The sequence below is a fragment of the Colletotrichum chrysophilum genome (genome assembly GCF_026319265.1).
Source record: "Colletotrichum chrysophilum strain AFK26 chromosome Unknown scaffold_56, whole genome shotgun sequence".
Lineage (NCBI taxonomy): Eukaryota > Fungi > Ascomycota > Sordariomycetes > Glomerellales > Glomerellaceae > Colletotrichum > Colletotrichum chrysophilum.
This window is the reverse complement of record NW_026517343.1, coordinates 18,045-37,986: the sequence shown is the minus strand read 5'-3', so window position 1 is coordinate 37,986 and position 19,942 is coordinate 18,045. Positions and strand designations below refer to the sequence as shown.

Sequence of the window (19,942 nt, the reverse complement as noted above, 5' to 3'; positions counted from 1 at the left end):
ACCAACACGAGATGGGACATGTACTCCGAGGTCCAGATCGTCGACTCGCAAATCACCAAAATGCTACCGAAAACTTCAGACTAAACAGCGGTGAGCCTCATCTCAGGTCCGGATGTCGCCCACGTGCTGGTAAGCAGCCACTGGCCTCACAATTGCCTTCGACACTGCATCAGTCGTGATAAGATGCGGCAGCACCCAGCCAATCGGGCCATATCAGCGACTCCCAGCCACCGAGACATGGCGTTCACACCTCCAAGCCGACCGCTCCAAGCCAGCCGCAAGCCCCGGTCGCTGTCTCACTGCCATCCCAACGAAAAGGCCGCTAGAATTCATGCTAGATCATGAGGCGCTTCTAGAAGGCCACACGCTCGTGATGCCGCATTGCCTTCTGGCCAGGCCATCGAGCTAGCCATCTACAGAGGTACGTTTGCGACGTTGTCGTGTATCCTTCGAGGGCGCAACTCTAGCAGTCTCCAGGGTCGTTATCTCTTGTTTCGAACCGGGTTGCGCATGGGAGAACAGCTGGCCTGTGATACGCTGTCCGTGCTGCGTGCAACGCTGGGAATAGCATGCGACAAAACAACTCGGACTCTCTCAATGTTTCCGAAATATTTTCAGGGTCCGTCTCAAATCCCAGGACAGTTGCTAAGATTAGATGACAGCAGCAAACAATTGGAATTCTGGGTAATCGCATCAGCTTTGCATCAGATCTACAAGCGCTGGATACTCGCCCACTGACCCCCAACTCCGCCCAGCCTTTCTCAGCAACTGAAGCTCAAATACAAGAAACGCCAAGGCCCCGAACCCATATTTCTCCTTCCTTGGCTTCCTTTCTCACGTCGACATCGCGACAACACGGTTGCCTCCTGCTTGGCATCAGATCCGACAGCAACATTCACGATAATAGCTCATGCGCTACGAGAAAGAATAGGCGCCCCATGAGTCGCGCCGTCGGCGAGAAACGAGGGGCAGTTTGGACTTGGCTTACGCACCGCCTGTGCGCCTCGGGAGCTTGTCTGTCTACCTAAGGGAGGTTCGGTCGACTTGCCCCCGAGCGGCGCCCACCTTCTTCAGCCGCCCGCCCACCGAACGCCCGCCGGTCGGTCGGTCTTGCCCCCGGAGCCCGTCGCTCATCCCGGATCATATTCGTGCCCCAGATTACGCCAAGTCATGATTCCTTCCAACAGAATGCCCAGGCACGTCATCGGTTATGATAATTATCATGAACGCGGGGGTGTCATCAGCGCGGCTATGGATCGAAAACCTTCGGTGCGGAGTGCTCGGAACTTGACTCACATTGGGCCAGATCCGGAGCTGCACGGAGATTGCCTCCTTCGCCTCCTTTCTGACCCCTCACAATTCATCGCCAGCCTTGTTCTGGTAAACTGACTTCCACACGCATAGCCAGCATCCTGCCAATATCTCTCATGTGGCAAGCGCAGTACGAAAATTAGTAGGCACTGTTAGATCTTGGCTGCGGGATTCGATTCTTGGCATCTTACGATGTTGATGGTAACTTGGGCTGTGCTCATGACGAGCAGTCTGGATGACTGAGGGGTCCTCTGGAACTGTGATGCTTTACCTCCTGTGATCACTCTGCGCACTTTTCCAATCATTGACGCTCATTTTTCGGCGAGTCTCCCGTTGTATTTCCAGGAGCAGTTCAAACACCAAAAACCATGAGAAAAGAGTGACCCGTAAAGATGTCAAATGAGGATTCATCATTCATGGGTATATTGTTGATACGTTCTCCTCCCCTTGGAGGTCCAACATCACCAAGTGCCACACATCAATAGTCCAGTGTTGATGGAGGTCTTAGCGATGGGGTAACGAGCAGAGCCGTGTATTGTCGTGAGGGCGTTTATTCATGGGGCCCTCAGAAACGGCGTCCCTGACCTGCGGCACCCCTCGGGGTGCCTTGGTGAGCTGAACTGCCGCCCTTTCGCCCTCTGGGCTGTAAATGCCGTGAAGGTTCTTCTGATTATGAGGCTATAAGGGATCTTCTAGCTAGGAAGGGCTCTGTTTATTATCTCAACTTATATTCCAAAGCGTAGCAATGTAGTGCTCATCGGGATAGAGCGAGATCCGTTTCTTTATGCGCATTGAAATGCCAAAATATCGATCAATACACGCCTGTGCTTTTCGCTTTAGAAATTAGTCGACTGTAGGCAAGAAGCAGGAGCAGGTATGGCTAGGAGGGAGATCGCGGGCAGCAGTATGGGCAGCGACAGTAAGCATGGGATTTTTGACACGCGGCCACATGTCATGGAAAGCAGCCAAAGGAACTTAGATAGAGCCTGCGAGAGTTGTAAAGCCACACACTGATAACCGGAAACTTTTGAAACGACATTGTAAATATCATTGATACGTATATGAAGTCCCCATGACACAACATACAACCTTCCAGGCTAGACCAAGCAGCCAGTGCCATACAACTGAAAACACCCACCAGGAGAGGAAGCGACAATCATCTGCTGGCTCTCCGCCATCTTCTATGTTTTCAAAGAACCTGTCGGCCTTCTCTCGAGGACTGGGGAAGGCGGGTTATTTTCGTCTTCCTTGAGCCCTGGCACCTCCGACCACATGAAATCCGTCTGCCCAAAGTTTACTGTTAGTTTGACTTGAGTACCGCCATGCGCGATGGTAGGATAAAGCTTGCGAAAGATGATTGGGCTTCTGTATCGGCCTGCTCAAATACGTTAGTATGTTTCCACGGCCTCAAAAACGCGAGAGGGATAACTTGGGAATGAGTGCTCGTACCAACCACCTTCCCATTCAAGGTGAAGAAATACTCTTCACTGTCATAGTCAACCCCGCATCCCACCGTGCTGTCAGGACTAGAAGGACTCCCTGTTTCATATTTGGTGTAGCCCTCATCTCCTCCTTCACAGATGTATCCATCGTCGCTATGATAGCCAACCGTCCAGGAATTCCATCCCACGTGGGACCGTGGAAGATATGCGTACGTGCCAGAGAGTCCTATCGAGACGCACCAATTTACGGAAACGGATTCTTGGGAGCTTGAACTGGAAAGGCTTGATGTCGAAGGACTAGGAGCAAGCTCGGGCTCGGGAGGGTCTTCGGATTTCGTCTCCACAGGCTCAGTAGATACCTCCTCATTCTTGCGGTCCTCAACAGGAACTGGATCCTTACGCGGTTCTTCAAGTTTCGGGGCATCGATTGAAACCTCGAAATATGATCTACCCACAGTTCTGGGTGGGAGAGGATGGTCAGCGCGGATGGACAAAATGTCGAAGCTCTCCGCGCTCGTTCCGGCTATACATGATCAGCGTCGGTGTCCACAAACATAGAATGGCGCTTTTTGGAGGCTCCAAGACACTTACAAAAGACAACTTGTAGTCCGTCTTCTGAGATCTGAACGAGGGACTCGGAATCAGACCCTATGGACATGTCTGCCCTAACCATTGCTGTTGGCGCTTTTGTGATCATTTCAGCCGATTCTTGATGACACCCAGCAAAAAGTGTTCTGCGTGCACTCTGGCTCAAAAAGTGATGAATGTTCCAGTCATCTTGGTCTGTTTCGTCTTCGACTTGTGTCAGAAGCGGCGAGAGCTTTTCCCAAAGAGAAGAGTTGTCAATCTCCGTAGCAGCTCGCAGCTCTTCGAATCCTAAACCTGCTTGCTGAGGGTCGGTCGGGAAAGCCTTGATGCAGGCTTCAACAAAGCCTTTGCGCCGAAGGCCGTTGAAAGCGAGTCCTTGTACAAACCTCGATGGCCTATCAAGTGGCTTCCTACCCCATGGGTCAATTCCACGGTTGACCAAGTCAACGGGAAGCGGTTCCTCCATGCCATCAAAATCATACTGTGGGCTGGCACTTTGCAATGCTAATTGTAGCGGGTCGAGTCCATCTTTGTTCTCCTTCTTTAGCAATTCCAAAGAGTCGTCATACTCGAGTATGATACCGACAAGTTCCGTCTGGTTCAATGACACAGCTAACCAATATGCGTCCTCGATGTCCTGGCTTTCCCATCTGAACTGCGGGTCTAGCGGGGGCTCCCTGCTGAGAAACAATTTGAGGTTGTCGGCATGCTTTCCTTTGACCGCCTGTGTGAGGCAGGAGGAACCGTCGGTGGTCTTGGTCGTGTATTCTGCTCCACTTTCCAGTAGAAGCTGGACAATTTCCCTGCTACATGTTTCCGCCGCAATGTGGATGAACGAGTAACCATTCCTTGTGATAAGAAGTTGGACTGGCCACTTCCCTTGATGGCTCAAAAGGGCACGAGTGATTTCGAAATTGTTCTTCTCAAAAGCCAGGTGTAGCGAAGTGCTGTCCTCGTCATATTTAACGTTGGGATCGGCCCCAGCTTCGAGAAGAAGTCGGACGTTCTCAAGCCGATTACAATCGATCGACTTTAGAAGGGGTGTCCATCCTCCATTAGTACTCCTGGGGTCCACATCTACCTCCCGGGACAGAATGAACTTCAAGAGCTCCGGACTTTCCAGGTAGCTGGCGGCGTGCAAAATTGACCAGCGATTAGTGTCGGTCTGTTTGTTGCAATCGGCATCGGATTCGACAAGAGCCCTAGAGGCGGCGATGTGGCCGCCGGTAACGGCACAAAAGAGCGGCGTTTCCCCATCAAACCCCCGCGCATCAACGGGGGCGCCTTTTTCGAGTAGCATACGAACGGCGGTGTCGGAGCCGCTCTGCGCTGCCAAGTGCAAGGGCGCGTCGCCGTTTTGATCGAGCATATTGATATCGGCACCATACTTGAGAAGCTCTAGCATGCTGTCAATCTTGGCACTTGCCGCCGCCAAGTGCAATGGGGTTTTACTCGCACTGAGGGAGTTGACGTCCAGCCCCGACTCGATCAGGAACGATACAATCTCAGGCGAGTCTATCGTTTCGCAAGCAACGTGCAACAATGTTTGATCATCGCCAACCTTCTTCGTGTGGATCGAGTTCCCACAATCCTTTATCAAGAACCTGAGGACATCAGTGGCGGAGCATTTCACCGCGTGTGCAATGTCGTCTAAGTATTCCTTTTCAGTTGGCCGGTCTCCAAGCTTGTAAAGGTCCTCGACCATTGGGAGGTCTTTATGTTCAATGGCATGGTACACAGCCCGTTTGCCACCATCGTCATCGGCAAGGCGAACATCGGCACCTGCTTTTAACAACATCTGCACCGACTGGTGACACTGGTTGCGCGTTGCCATGTGCAGAGGTGCCTGGTGAAGAACATCGACGGCATTCACTTCAGCGTGTGCTTCCAGGAGGAGCTTGACTACCTCGGGAACTGGCGTCGCGAAATGTAATGGAGTCTCCTCTGAGGTCGTTCGAGCGTTTACAGATGCGTGGTGCTTCAGTAGCAGGTGAACTACCTCGGGAAATCGGGTCGCGAAATGTAATGGAGTCTCCTCCGAGGTCGTTCTAGCGTCTACAGATGCATTGTGCCTCAGTAGCAGAGTAACTATTCGTTCATTCCCTCCGCGGGCTGCATTGTGAAGAGGTGTGAATCGCTGGAAGTCTCGCGCATCAATGTTTGTCTCGTTTGCGTCGACGGAAGCAGGGTTGAGAAGAATCTCTGCGACCTCATGCATCCCAGCCATTGCGGCATAGTGCAATGGGGTCCGCCGCTGAGCATCCTGCAGGTTCACGTCTGCTCCGAAACGCAGCAAAGTGCGCACAACATCGCGATGTCCTCGGGCGGCGGCTTCGGAGAGCGGCGTCTTGGCTGCTTCTTCCGGTCCGTCTGCGGAAACGCCGGTCTTGAGAAGGTACTGGACGATGAGCATCTGGCCTGCCCTGGCTGCTTCCAAGAGTAGTTGATCTCCGTCTTCTAAATCTTCGGGGAATATCCTTCTCAGGCTGGCTAAGTGGCCATGCTTGGAAGCCAGCAATGCAGCGCCTGTCCTGGCATCGCCTGAATAAGCATCGACCTCAATGCTAGCCTCAATAAGAACTTTGCAGACGAGGTCGAATCCTCTTTCAGCGGCGTGGTGAAGAGCCATGAAGTCTTGGCTATTCTTCATGTTGATCAACTCCGCGAGTTGGTCTTTTTCCCTAGCAGCGGCGAGCATGATCTCAGTCGTCTGAATGCTCCCCGAGCAAGCGGCAGCATGTAATGGCGTACACCCTACTTCGTCCTGGGAGAACGTCAGGCTACTGTCCTCGCTCACAATATCCCCAACAATCTGCGGGCAATGCTGGATGGAATAATGCAATGCTGTTTTACCACTACAGTCACCAATGCAGAGTTGTGCACCGGCCGCAATGAGCTGCTTTGCCAGGTCCATATTTCCCATTCTGACAGCAATCATCAAGGCTGTTTGATTGTTGTTGTCCATCATGTCGATGAAGCCGGGGGCGTTGGGCGTGTCTCCGTCCAAAATTAGCCGAGCAATTTGCACATGGCCGCTAATCGCAGCCGCGTGGAGAATAGACCGCCCCTCCAGAACAGAATCCGAAGGTACTTCATATGATTTGAAGAGAAGCTGGAAAATCTCAAAGTTACCCGCCAAAGCTGCCCTGTGGAGAGGAAAGAGACCTTTGAATACTTCGGGGTCATCTTGGAACAATCTCTCGACAACGCTCTTATCGTTCCTAGACACTGCGCAATGAAATTTGATATGGGTCTGATCTCCCCAGAGAATGATGTCGTGTTCTAAGTAGCCACGTCGAAACTGGGCCAATTCCAGGGTGCTGCCCTTTTGCTCCATGTCCCCTTCAAGAAGTGCGGAAACAACGGACTTGAGCCCGACAAACCCAGCCATACGAGCGGGTGATAGCTGAAATTGTGTACGAGAGTCGGCGAAGAAGTACTGTTCTAGCAGTCGGCTCTTGAACTGGGTGTCACCCTCGGAGGCTTCGGTCGTCGCCCCGCCGTTAGACTCGGCACTGAACAAAACATACAGCTGAAACCACTTCTGAGACACCTCTTCTGTCCGGAAGAAATTAATAACAGCATCTCGGAGGGAGTCGTCTTCATTCTCCATGGCGAGGAAGTGAGTTGGCCAGAATCGACAAGCGTAGTCTAGAAACTCCAAAATCGAGTCTCCGGCCTGGACGGGTGACCACCTACGCCGTCGCGATGCTAGCGCCAAACATTTATCCCACGTTTCCGGAGCACTGTTTCCAAGGACTACCTTCAAATAGTGCAGGCAAAGCTGTGCAAACATTCCTTGGCTTTCGGGCCAAAGACCTGCACCGGGCTCGCCGCTGAGCAAAATCTCTGCAACTGACGGGCTGGCGATGCGAACGTGACGGGCTTGAATGGATACAAGCCCACCCAGATGGCTTCGAATATCTCGCTCCATATCCATGGAAATTGTTCTCTGGATGTCAGACATTGTTGACTGACTGAGATTGATCGAAACAGCGATTGCGAGCTCTTCGATGCGGAACGTTCGGGCTGCCAAGAGAATCCAAGACATTGTCGACTTTGCCCAGAAGACAGTGGAAGGTTCTCTGGCACTTAGCCGCTCAATGTACTTCTCATATAGCTGTCTTTGGCTTCGCGGGCCGTTGGCTATGCTCTCTTCGATATGTTGGATTGAGCTGATTCCGGTCTTCTGTAGCAAGTATTCAAGATAGGCCGTGACGGCGGAGAAGGAGCCGTCAAAATTTGAAGCAGACTGTATGACCTGACTTTCCACATGCTCAACTAGCCTTTCACTGATGAAAGTTGAGCCGTAGTCAAAATCCAGCAGTTGTTTTGTCTTGGCCGTGATCAAAAGGCGACGGCAGCGCTGGTGCTTCTCGCCAAGATTTACTTCGCAGCGTTTCGTCGAGTTGAAGCTTTCGTTAGGCGTGCGGCTTTTGATGAGAAAGGTGCATGTGCCAGCGGAGGGTAACGCCGCCAGCTTGTCTCGCATTCGCAGCCAAAAGTCTTGCACTGGAGCTTCCCAGACGTCAAGATCGTGCACAACGATCAAAAAGTCAATCGCCCGGCAATGAAGAAACATGGAGCACAGCAGACTCTCGAGGTTTGTTTCCGTCCAGGCATCGTTTCTGTTGATCTCGGCCATCAGAGGTATTACTGGCTCGAAGAGGGAAGGTTTTTGCGACAGCAGTTGATGGATGCAGGAGACCAAGACCCCATATAGGGTTGGCTGACGTCCTTCTGATGCCATCGTTTGGTTGTCTATTGTGACTACCGACGACTGCTCCCGAAGCTTCTGAGAGATAAACTGGACAAGCGTGGACTTCCCGTGTCGGGATGGGCCGCAAATATTTATGAAGCCCCCACGAACCTGGTCCCAAGAAATCTTATCCACAACTGATTGATAGATAGTATCCAGATCGTTGAAGTCATTGGGTCTGTCTATGTTGGGGCCTTCGTACAGGATCCATCTGGAAGGGGAAAGCGACTGGAGTGCGTCAAAATACGTCCCGATGTTGTCATTGATGGTCGGGGACGTGTCTTGGTGATGTTGCTTGTGGGTTTCTGGGCACGCGCGTTAGGCAGGCTAGGACAGTATAAGGCGAAACAGGTTCTATACCAAGATAGTCCCAAAGGACTTCGCGAGGCGCGAAATGCTCACGTAGTATTTCCAACTCCTTCAAGTCATTAACCGAGCAGATCGCGAGCCCATTCTGTGACCCTCGTTTTGGCCAACGAATAGTAACCTTTGTATCTGAAGGCGTTTCATTCTGTTCGAGGGCGTCATTCACGCCTTGTACAAAATCAGTCTTTGGATATTTTGCTGCAAATCTGTAATAGCTGTGCGATAGCTGGGATACAGACTCGACAAGACTGGAGAGAAGCTGCGAGAACCTCCCAGTATCTTTGATGTCCGTTACCTCCAGCAGATTAGTCATTACGTGTTGCCAGGTGAGTTGGGTTGATGAACGGTCCGATGAAGAGTGCTGATTCGGATCGTGGGGAGTGGCAAAGAACAGCAGTCTGGTGACGTTTGACGCGACATCGTAGAATCTAGGGGCCGTGTTCGCGATGACAATGGCCTATGTATAACTTAAGCACATGTTTTCAACATAACTACATTCACATTACACAGAGAGAGAGCGTACCTGTTTGACCACAATTCCGCCGAGGCCAAAGCCAGCTAAAACCACTTTGTTTCCACTTTCTGTCCCCTTCGAGCCATGTCGTTGTATCCTATCTAGAAGATCAAGTGCTTCCTTCTCGATCCAAGATCGAGAGTATGACAAGTCATAAAAGCTTGTCGTAGATTGCACGTCGTCATTGACCACCTCGTAGTAATCTGCTTCTTTCGCGCCATGAGTGGCGCCTTCAACTTGATGATCGGTGTCGCCTGACTCAGAAGAGGAGGTCGCATCGGTGTTGTCTTCCCCATCGCCTCTGGAATTTGAAGTTTCCTTTAGCTTCTCGCATGCTTCCGATTCGAAGTTGCCCCCATCCTCGTCCGCTTGAATTCGTGGCCTGCCTGCAGCGTCGTAGCGGTAGATGTTGTGTTTTCTCACTAGTGCCTCTGGAATTAGACTTGGTATTGTGTCTGTCAAAGGCGTCGTTGCGGAAGTGGTCTCAGGCTGGTCCGGAAAGCCCACAAGATAGATTCTAGTAAACGCGGTCAGCCCAAACAACGTGAGGTTCGTTATGTGGCTTGGATTTACCTAAAGGCTTTCGGGGCGACATGCACGTCTTGTGGGCCATCATGGTCCGAAACACTCTCTGAATAAGAGTCACTTTTGCTTCTGTTCAGTTCGGCCATGCCTGCTACTCATGCTTCCAATGTAAGGGTGTCCGAAGCTATGTTCTCAAATTCTCGATGTCGTGGCGGGGATGAAAGAAGAGACCGCAAACAAAAAAATGGAAAACATTGGGCTCCCCCGTCAGCGATAAGTCCTGCCATCCATGTTCGATAAAATTGGCATAGTGATCAATGTGAAATGGTCAGCTGTGATACAGCCCGCATGCCAGCCTGCCGCGACCACACCCTCTCGACCACGGGGCAGTGCGATAAACCTGAATTAGGGACCCGATCTACCGGAGCCTTGCGTGTTTTTTTATCAGCCAAAGTAAGCACCTTCGAGACTATTTGCTTGGCCGCATCAAGCCGAGCCTGGAAATTATTACTCCATCAGCTCAATTTACTCTGCTATCTACATTCGGAACGAATGACCCGGGTTCAATTCGGAAGAACGGTACTTCCCAGCACCCCCGCCAGACCTTCAATCGCGACACCTCCCAGGTTTCTTTCATCGACCTGCTCTGCCAACTTGTCTTCCAACACACCCGAAAGTGTCTTGGGTCGCAGGTACTGAACACCAGGTTTGAAGATGATCGGGTCATTATGGGGGGAGCCGCCGAAAATGGCACGGGCTCCCCTTAACGCGTTGTACGCAAAGTGTGCGTCGGCCTTCATTTTGATGGTGCCAAGGAAAGTGTCGTCTAGAGACTGGCGCCTCAGTAAGACAGCAGCTCGCAGATCGGTCACAATACCAGGCGAGGCGATTTTGCTCTCGCTTATGGTAATACGTATGGCGTTGTTTCTTCCGTATTCGCGGATATCGGTGTCGAGCATAATGGATCCGGTCAAACTGATCTTGTCGATGGACTTCTTGAAGCCTATCTTCCGCTCCCACCTCCGCAGGACCTGACCACCACCTTGAATGCCAGCCCCTCCTGTCACATTGACTCCAGCCTCGCCGCCGCTGCTCTCCTCGACTTCAACTTCCAGTGGCTCTCCAAGCGTGAAATTGCCATTTGGCCATAGGGTGATGACTTCTGGGTCGTTTCCGTGTTGTTTCTCTTCATCTTGGAATGTGATGATTATCCTTGCTTGCTTGAAGCGACGATCCTCATCAAGTCCATGGAAGCGAAACCCGAAGATTATCAGAGTTGCTGGGCCAGTGCCGTTCAGCTCGTGCCCATGAATGATACGGTCTATCCGGGCCTGGAGCAGCAGGCCCCGGCAACAATCGTCGACGATATCTGGGCGTTGGATTTCCCGACCGTCGTTTCTGCGGTGAAACTCGCGACCCGCTTCTTTCGTATCGAGTTGAAAGTCCCAGGAGAATGGGCCTTGCATCTGGTCTGATTGCATCTTGGACAGGGAAAACGACGGCAATGAAAATCCAATGTTGATGCCCCTGAAGCTTGTTATCGGAGAACTCAAGAAGCTCATAACTGTTTGGCGGAATTCAGCCAGACTTTTATCTTCGAGAGCACCTGCGGATGGGACAACAATGATGTGTGCCCTGAGTGCTCATAAGTCTCTTCATGAGAGCCTGCTGCTGTCCACCCCCTTCCCCTTCATCCCCCTCCATGAGCGAATCATTCGTCAGACAAACCCTTCACCCTACCCAGCCCCCAGCACAGCCTGCATTATGGCACGGTCAAATGGGTGTGCATGGTCATGTTGCAGGTGTGTGTGTGAGAGAGAGAGCTGCCCCATTCCAGAAAGAAACCCTTCGGGCTAAGCTCGGCGCGGAAGGCTGCAGCCTGCGTGCGAAATCAAGCAGACCCCCCGCCTCCTGATCGTTCTTGGCCGGTTGCTTCGGGGATATATTTGGTCCATTGCCCTCATCACCATAATTCTCAGGGGAACACGAATGCTTTCTTCCGCATTTAACCACTGCAGATGCACCCGAACTCGCTAAGCTCCCTCCTTTGATCTAGGGGAGGGTCGCAGCTGTGTCTCAGTATTTCTTCGCCTGAACCAACTGTCTTCGTCAGCTTACAACGCCGTCTTCCTATACGCCTCCGCCGTTCCTGCGACCCAAAGACTTGGAACAATCTAACGAAGACCCGAAGTTCTCCCCTGCCGCGACCAGTTTTACGATGACAGCGTCTTCAGTCACCGGAGGCGACTCTGCAAAGAAGTTGAATGACCTCGGTCGTGGGAGAGCCGGCGATGACAGGCTACGCAATCATGGGCGGCCTGTAAATGACGGCATCTCTGTCGAGGATGCCCACAGGAAACTCCTCAATGCATGGTTTAATGACACCAAATCCGGTGAAGAGTATAGTCAAGTTTTCGAAAAGCGACTTAGGAAAAATGACGATCAGCAGAATATCATCCACCGAGCCATCAAAAGATTCAGGAGGGAGCCAAATGACATCAATCCTTTACCAGTGATCAAGGAGATTCAGTCCCTGGTCGTGGAACATCCCGACTTTTTTGTTGAAGCGGATGAGGACGATAAGATCCCCATGATTGAAGCCGCCAAACACCACATAGCCACGCTGTTTCGGGTAATCGACCTGCTCATTCCAAGAGACAGTTTCATCGAGATCGAAAAGCCGTTCACTGGAGACTGCGTCAAATGCCCACTCCTCAAGGCCTCCATTCTTCGTCTGCGACAATGCAGCCGAAGTGTTAGATCAGACGCCGATGTGATCAGCACACTGGTGGATGGTGAGCAGTGTCTCCACCACACGGTCGACGTACAAAGGCTGCTCGAAAAAGACAAACAGCTTCGTAAAAGGCTGGAGCTAGTTCTCAAGTCCGAGAAGAGAGCAGAATCTTGTCTGGAGTCGCTGCTGAACCAGAACAACTTCGACTCGGGACGAAAGGCCGCTGGTCGGGTTTTACCTCTCCTGGGGTTTAAGGCTCTTCTTCAGCTTTGCCCTGATGAGCTGTTCAACCGAAAGCCCAAAGACGCCACAGAACTCACCCCGTTGCAAAGGGCTGTCAAGCTATACGATGCTCAAAACATCGATTACGGCCTGCTACTCTCTGTAATTCAGGCCCTAATCGACAGGCACCCAGATTCCATTTTTGTCAAGGATGCGAAAGGTCGAAATGCATACCGGTTACTGAAGGAACAGCAGAAGACAAGAAACAACTCTCGAGTTGAGGCCGAGGACTTGCTGAAGAGGAAATGCATCGGCTTTAAAGGAAGTAGCTCAACCGATGAAGACGGCATGTGGTCGAAGAAGTCAGAATTCCTATACTGGGACGCAGAAACAGGTGTGTAACTTTCATAAGACCGCGGTGTTGGCTAACCACGCTACGGCTTCAGTGAATGATTTACCCTGACCATCTTGTAGAGCGTCAATTCTGTCTCAATCTCGCTAGTGAATGCGTAACACTGGACAAAGCCTATATAAAAACAATCCGGCAACAATCCGGCATACGATTTGAAACAGTCTTAGCCTCCGTCACGCTGCCGTACTGGAAACCCTCAGAGGATGCAGAGACAGCGGCCGAGCGAACAGCACCGGAGGTTGGTCAGAAAAGTTCTGACCAGTCACATAAAGGCAGATCTCAGAAGTCCCGAGAGCAAGAGGCCAACCCGTACCCAGGCATCTTCGACTGGCTCTGGGACAAAGGAGTACGCAAAATATTCACCCTCGATGTCGATGACGACGGGCCGGAATCTCATACGAATGCTTCCATCCGCGAGGCATTGACCGGCTTGGACTCGAAAGACAACGCTGTATGTCCACGCGACTTCCGCGTTGAGGTGTGGAAGTGGAAGAAGTTCGACATTTGCGCCGAGACAGTGGCAATTGCTGCCCCAGAGGCCAGAAGGATTCATCTGTATTCCCACGGGAATACCGCGGTCTTGAGAGGTTGGGCAACAAGTAACGGGCTTGCTCGATTAGAAAAGGTGAGCATAATACCCCCATTGACCTTGTCTCAGCTCTGGTGCATTTCACTAAAAGTGCGGTAGCTGGAACAGCTCTCGATTGAGATATACCCGAGCGTAAGTCGCAAATTGTAAATAATAAACGGATTTCACATGACTTGAGCACTAACTCACCTCACGAGAAGAGCGTGGACGACGAAAATGATTGCACGCAATATCAAGAGGAGTTCCGAACAACACTCCTAAACACTGTCCCCCGGTTAAAATCGGCGGACATAATAATCCAGAATCATGGCGTTCTACGACTCAGCGAATCTGACACGGAACGCAACCGAAGGAGCAATGATGCAGACACACGAATGTCTCACAATCTGGAGAAGCCGTAGGTTTCATCGCAAGGCGTTTGAATAATGCTAAAAGTAAGCGTATCTAGGCTCGACACAAATCAGTGGATCGCCCAGTTGAAGAATTTCAAAAGCTTCATGCTGAACCTCAAAATCAACAACTCCAGCGAGAAGCCCCGCATAAAAGTAGCCCTTCTAGACAGCGGAGCTAAGTTGACAGACCTGAACGGCATACAGACAGGTCGATCTTTTCGACAAGACAAAGAGGAGTTCTTTGTCGGGCCCTGTGAGCATGGGACGGCTATGGCACGCTGTATCAGAGAGGTCTGCCCTATGGCTGAGCTCCACATTGCCCGTCTGGACGACTCAAGAACGGTTGAGAATCAAATGTTTACTATCGCGTCTTGTTGTCAGGTGAGACCCTCTACCTACCGTCATTCTCCTACATCAGCCCATAGTCATGGACCATGACCCGCTGAACATCATTTCAGGCACTCAAATGGGCCATAGATATGAAAGTCGACATTATTTCCATAAGCTGGACATTTGAAAGAAAAGGAAGTGCCAACGATGCCTATGAGAGGCAGTTTGAAGATCTTTTGAAAACTGCGGTCGAGAACAATATCGTTATCTTTGGGGCCCTACCGGACAAAACTGGCGCTAAAACCGAGGACTTCGCACCACTAGGGCTCAACAAAAAAGTCTTCAAAATCGGAGCAGCCACGATATATGGCGAGGCTGCCCGCGAAAATCTTGACGCCCAGGTCGATTTCCTTCTCCCAGGGGAAAACCTTCCGAGTTCCACCGGTAAACTGGTCAGCGGCAGCTCGTATGCGACGGCATACGCCTCAGGGCTGGCGGCCATTGTCATGTTCTGTTTGAAAGCCTTCGAAGCTCTCAGTGATACTGATGGAGACAAGTATATGTTAGAGGCTTGGACGAAAGCCACGGCGTATGATTGCATGAAGGGCATCTTCAAGACACTCAGCGGGAAATCTTCCACGTACGATTCGGATGGCAGGCTCTTCGTTCGGCCGTACCAAACATTCGGTCAAGACTTCGACAAGCCCGACGAACATGACGTTTACTTCCTCAGAAAGATTGTCAGGGATATGGTTCGCTGAGCCCATGCTCATTTTCTTTAGATTTCCTAGTTTCAAAAACACACATGGACTGAAGTGCCCGAGTGCATTCCATAGGAAGACTGGTAATTGTATAGCTTTCCATCTACCTAGTTTGACAGTAATTCAAGAATGCTGAAGACAAGCCGGAATTCATTGCAATGATACGCGGTGAAACTTCGGTTAAGAGCTATGCACGTAGCCACGGAGACTCCTCAGCTCTCTCTGGATCAACTATCGTACCCTAGCCAAACAGTCTCGTGATCTTGTAACCTGGCGCCTAGCCGAATATCTAGCACCTCAGGCTGCCGTTGCTGTTGCTCAAACAAGTATCTAAATCAGGGTGTAAGCTGTTGGTCGCGTCGGGAGGGGAAATTTCCCATGTAAAGCCGTACCGAGATTCAACGAAGATGCCTTCTTGGTTCCAGTGGAATCGGTGCAACGGCAGTTCAATGTTTTCTTGTCACCAGCGAGACCGCAGTCGCAGAATTTAAAGGACGGGCTACCGGGACGGCACTGCGGATTGCAAACAACATTATCAGCCACTTCCACATTGTTCACACTGCCAAGAAGCTTGCGTTTCGGCGTGGAAAATAGCTTACGACAACTTGGCCTCCAACATTGGCGAGGCATCTCGTCAGGTCGAGATCGGTATCCTCATCGTAGGGCTCGTAGTCGGTGTTCGTGCACTTTGCGCTGAGGGTGGTGGAGAAGTACGACATGCTGTTGCATGTCTTTGAGAAGTCACCAGCGGCGACGAGCTGGACAGCAGCTGCTGCAACCAAGGAGAAAGCGATTTGCATGCGCATGATGAATGAAGGTTGGGTAAATTTAATGAATGTCTTGGTATGTACAAAAAATGAAAACAGGCGAAGAGAGAGTGTGAGTGTTAACTCAACAATAGCAGTGAGAGTGCAGTCATCAGACTGGATGCTTGTCAACTCGCGACTCATGGAACTAAATATGTTCCTCCAGAGGCTACAAGATCCGGTCGAGTCAGAAGCGCTGAGCCCTGGAATTAAGGTTCCGACAACAGGTGAATTAGTCGCCGAGTTCCTGAGTCGCGGCCTGCTTCCCCCTTGCGGACGGCTTGATCCCGCTTATCACCAACCAGTAGTCTGGAATCATTACTCCTAATCCATTTGAGACTCCAAGAACATGAGTCTGCCCAAAACCAAAAGAGAGCCGCTCAACACATGCAACATTCAAGGCTCTTTTTCCCTTGTCTTGCGGACGAACTTGGCCCCCACGCGAGATATACACATCTAGGTCGTTCGTCCGACCGTCCAGAACAACTTAAAGGTTACTAATCAAGCTGCATTTTAAGATCTCCAGTCTCGATTGACTCAATAGTTAAAGTTGCTCAGTTCATCTATATGAAGTAGACGAGGCGGACTAGTGGGTTAGAGAGTATGGCCAAGCCAGCGAGAGAGCAATGCTCGACTTGACCCATCTCTTTCCGGATTGGCCGAGATGAAACTTGACAGGCTCGTGCTGATAGTGATACGCCGCGAATCTGAGAGAAATGGACGAACTATAATAAGCTTTTTGTCGACCGTGTCCGGTGATCCGGGACAGGTGGGGCAGGACAGGAGTTTGGGACTAGTCGCCTCCGTTGATGTACGCGTATTCTGCAGAGAAAGTCCGCGTCTCTTGTTGAAGGGTCAAAAGTAGTCTCTCGCCGCTAGTTACAGATGGTAAGCTATCATGAACCTATGGCTGAACAACATCTGCAGCATAGGCTTAGTAGGAAACAACATGTAAAGGCAAACGCGTTTGTATCGAAATCAGAATTGTATTTGCATGGTCTAGTAGTTTGGAAAACACTTTTTCGTGTGCCTTAAAGGTACTTTTGGTCACGCGTAAAAATCTTCTCAAATCCGGATAGCTTCATTGTCTACCTACTTTCATGTTTCGACTTTCAGGAGGAATTCAATCACTCAGAAAGCCGGCTACATTACTCACTTCCCTGTCGCGCAAACATGTCTCAAGCGGAGGTGCCGCAGCTATCTGGTTGGGTGCGGCAAGATTTCGACTGGGGATTGGAATAACTTACAACCGATTGGGATAAGGCAGCTTGCGAGAAGAAACGTTCGTTTGGAGGAGCGCCCAGTAGCGCGGATATCATTGAGTTGAATCTCACACTAATCTTGCACTTCCGATCCGCATCCCCTGAGTTCAATTGCACAGAAACCTGTGCCATGGCGATAGCAAGTGCAAGGGAATTGAGCAATTGAAAACATTTAGCACAGTTCATAGAAAGCCAAAGACCTTATCATAAACTGCAGTCTCAATGACCACCTCCGTCCGAAAAGCTCGGTGCCGGTAGCTGTTTCGCTCTGGTAAAGAGCGTTCACCAAAGACGAAAGATGAAACGCTAACATCCATCCTGACGCTGACCACATCGCCGACGCTATGAGTGTGCTATGGACTGGCCGTATTGGTTCACAACGGAGATGACGATGCCATGTCTCATCCATGGATTAGAAGCTTGGGTGCCTTTTGTTTCACGGGTTTCTAGTATCTAGAGCTTGAAATGAGGTGCTTATTGACGTATGCAATGCGACATCTGACATGGAACAGACACGTGGTCACTGTGTGAACAGAAAAGCAAAGGTGGACTCCTTCAAACCTCCATCTTCTCCAACATTCCTTGATCGCTTCTCTCCCATGGGTAGGTCTTCTCAACCGCCCGTATCAGCGCTTCATGATGCGCAGAGCGCGGCTTGACGGATGTCTCAAAGGGCTCCGGATGGCTGACGATTCCACCAAGGAGACTAATCTTTGGCTCGACGACCTGGCCGTCGATGACAGCCTTGCTGATCTCCAATGCTGAAAGAGCCTGCACAATTGTGATGAACAAGGCGTTGTCGGCGAGGACACGGCCAGGACAGATGCGGCGTCCGAAGCCAAAGGCAAATCTGTTAGGGTCCATTTCCGGTGTGTTGCCCTCGGTGGACATGAAGCGCTCAGGTTTGAACTCCATAGGCGAATGGTACAGCTTGGGATCATGAGTGAAATACCTGTCGCGAGAGGTTCGACTATCAGTTTCTGACTTTTCCATGATCTTCGAAGAAAAGTCTACGAAGAGCACTCACCATATATTTGGCAGGATCACTGATTCCTTGGGGATGTAGTAACCGTTAACGATGTCCTCTTCCGAAGACATATGAGGTATGGACATGGGCACAACGGGCTGCCAACGAAGAAGCTCCATCAGAAGAGCCTCGATATATGGCAGGTTAGGACGATCAGAGAAGGTGGGTAAGCGGTCTTGCCCAACGACCTGATCAATCTCAGCTTGAGCTTTACGCTGTACCTCAGGGTAAAGCGACATGGCAAGGAAGAAGCATGCAACTGTAGACACCGTCTGCAACGAATTAGCATGTGACCTAGCATCCAGCAGCCAAGTGCTGTGCACGCCATAGACTTGGGGGCTTACAGTATCGGCTCCCCCCGCGTAGAGAGAGAGAGCCGTCCATTTCGTGAGGTACTCGTCTTCTGGCTTTTTATCGTGATCGCCACCAAGCAAGTTGCAGGTGATTGACGAGGTGTCTCGTCCGGAGGCCATCTGTTGCTTGGTGAAAGCAAATGGCTTTTCAACAATGACCCTCAGGTCTTCGCGCCACTCCTTGGCAGTCTGCTTCCATCCCGTTCCAGGGAACCATTCCGGGAGATACCGCACTAGACTCCGTCAGCAACGCTCCATGTCTGTCGTCCATGTCTGATTTGCTCACTCCAGGGGAAAATGTCGACCATGAAAGTACCAGGTACAGAAGCCTGCCCAAACCCGTCCATAGCTTTTTCAATCGCTTCAACAAGATGATCGGCTTTGAACTGATCTACATTATAGCCGTAGATCATCTTCAAGACCACTGAAGCAGCCTCTCTTTTGGCCTTATTAGCATGTTCATCTAGACTGAGGTGAGTGCCGATAAGCGACTTACTTTCTGATGTGTCCAAAGAGACCCTGGGGATTGTTCAAAATATGCAGCAAGAAATGACCAGCCTCCGCCTCTTGTAGATCTTTGTACTGGGCCGCAGCCATGGTGGAGCCAATGGTCATTGCTATGTTCTTGCGATGTTTCCGAAAGCGATCTCCGTACCGAACAAGTCCAAGACTGTGCCCCCAGCCAACTCTATGCCTGTGTCAGCGTTCGGTCGCCGACCATACTTATGAATACACAGCTCACATCTCACCGCCGAACAACAAGTGTGGTCTCGACGAGTTCTTCACTGCCCGCTTTTCCAGCATGTCCAAAGCAATGCTGGCATCATTGACGATCACCATCGTTTGGCCAAGCACTGTAATCGAGCTGATGGGGCCTGTGTGAGGTGATATCAGTCAGACATTGGTCAAGATTATGAGACAGCCGAATGCAACATGACGGACCGTAGATGTCTTTGTGTTTGATCCAATGCTTTGCCTCGTAGTCTCCAGGCTTGGGCAGGTCCAAGAGGTTTCCCACGATTGGGAGCCCCTTGGGACCAGGGGGTAGAGGCGGATGAGGACTGTTTCTGCCTGCCTTCAAGACTTTGCGGATGAGAAGGAAGAAAAAAAAGACGGCTCCAACGCCGAGGGCGAGTGACGAAAGCCCGGCCATGGTCAATTGCTGGGCACCAAATTGTATATGCGCAGGCTCGATTGCTAAACTCAAGACAACCAACGGCGCAGTCCGCGAACTATGCGCTGTTATATGGTCAACCTGCGGGATGAATACCGATAACATTCAACCCCTCACAGTCTCAATAGGGTCAGCTCTCCGATGCTCCTGGACGTATCAAGACCGATCAACAACGCACCATTTCTCGGCAGACGAGGCTCGAGTCCAACGAAGAAAGAACGCCATGAGTGATCGGCACGAATGCCATCACAGCACAACACATAGTCCTCCATACGAGGCTGGGCCGTCACTAATTCCATGCGCAAGCAATATGCACTCTTGATTTCGTCAGGGGTTAAGAACGACTAAAGTTGTCACACGCATCCAATATATGCC

The 19,942-nt window shown here is 51.0% G+C and overlaps 5 protein-coding genes across 5 annotated transcripts; 1 reads left to right on the top strand and 4 right to left on the bottom strand.

Annotated features, from left to right (window-relative positions):
* Window positions 1-2,611: 2,611 nt before the first annotated feature.
* On the bottom strand, window positions 2,612-6,954 carry COL26b_007088 (uncharacterized protein; the record flags this gene model as incomplete). Its single annotated transcript, XM_053179893.1, has 4 exons — window positions 2,612-2,686; window positions 2,994-3,050; window positions 3,209-3,276; window positions 3,498-6,954. 4 exons carry the CDS (start codon window positions 6,952-6,954, stop codon window positions 2,612-2,614), a joined length of 3,657 nt encoding a protein of 1,218 aa, XP_053036101.1.
* Window positions 6,955-10,068: 3,114 nt separating this feature from the next.
* On the bottom strand, window positions 10,069-10,986 carry COL26b_007087 (uncharacterized protein; the record flags this gene model as incomplete). Its single annotated transcript, XM_053179892.1, has 1 exon — window positions 10,069-10,986. The coding sequence occupies one exon, from the start codon at window positions 10,984-10,986 to the stop codon at window positions 10,069-10,071; it is 918 nt and encodes a 305-aa protein (XP_053036100.1).
* A 737-nt stretch (window positions 10,987-11,723) lies between these two features.
* COL26b_007086 (uncharacterized protein) lies at window positions 11,724-14,945 on the top strand (the record flags this gene model as incomplete). The annotated part of the gene is made up of 4 exons (XM_053179891.1): window positions 11,724-12,855; window positions 13,041-13,498; window positions 13,562-13,594; window positions 14,313-14,945. The coding sequence occupies 4 exons, from the start codon at window positions 11,724-11,726 to the stop codon at window positions 14,943-14,945; spliced, it is 2,256 nt and encodes a 751-aa protein (XP_053036099.1).
* Window positions 14,946-15,432: 487 nt separating this feature from the next.
* COL26b_007085 (uncharacterized protein) lies at window positions 15,433-15,751 on the bottom strand (the record flags this gene model as incomplete). Its single annotated transcript, XM_053179890.1, has 2 exons — window positions 15,433-15,444; window positions 15,545-15,751. 2 exons carry the CDS (start codon window positions 15,749-15,751, stop codon window positions 15,433-15,435), a joined length of 219 nt encoding a protein of 72 aa, XP_053036098.1.
* Window positions 15,752-17,568: 1,817 nt separating this feature from the next.
* On the bottom strand, window positions 17,569-18,990 carry COL26b_007084 (uncharacterized protein; the record flags this gene model as incomplete). Its single annotated transcript, XM_053179889.1, has 5 exons — window positions 17,569-17,965; window positions 18,041-18,312; window positions 18,385-18,626; window positions 18,680-18,831; window positions 18,890-18,990. The coding sequence occupies 5 exons, from the start codon at window positions 18,988-18,990 to the stop codon at window positions 17,569-17,571; spliced, it is 1,164 nt and encodes a 387-aa protein (XP_053036097.1).
* Between the last annotated feature and the right edge of the window lie 952 nt (window positions 18,991-19,942).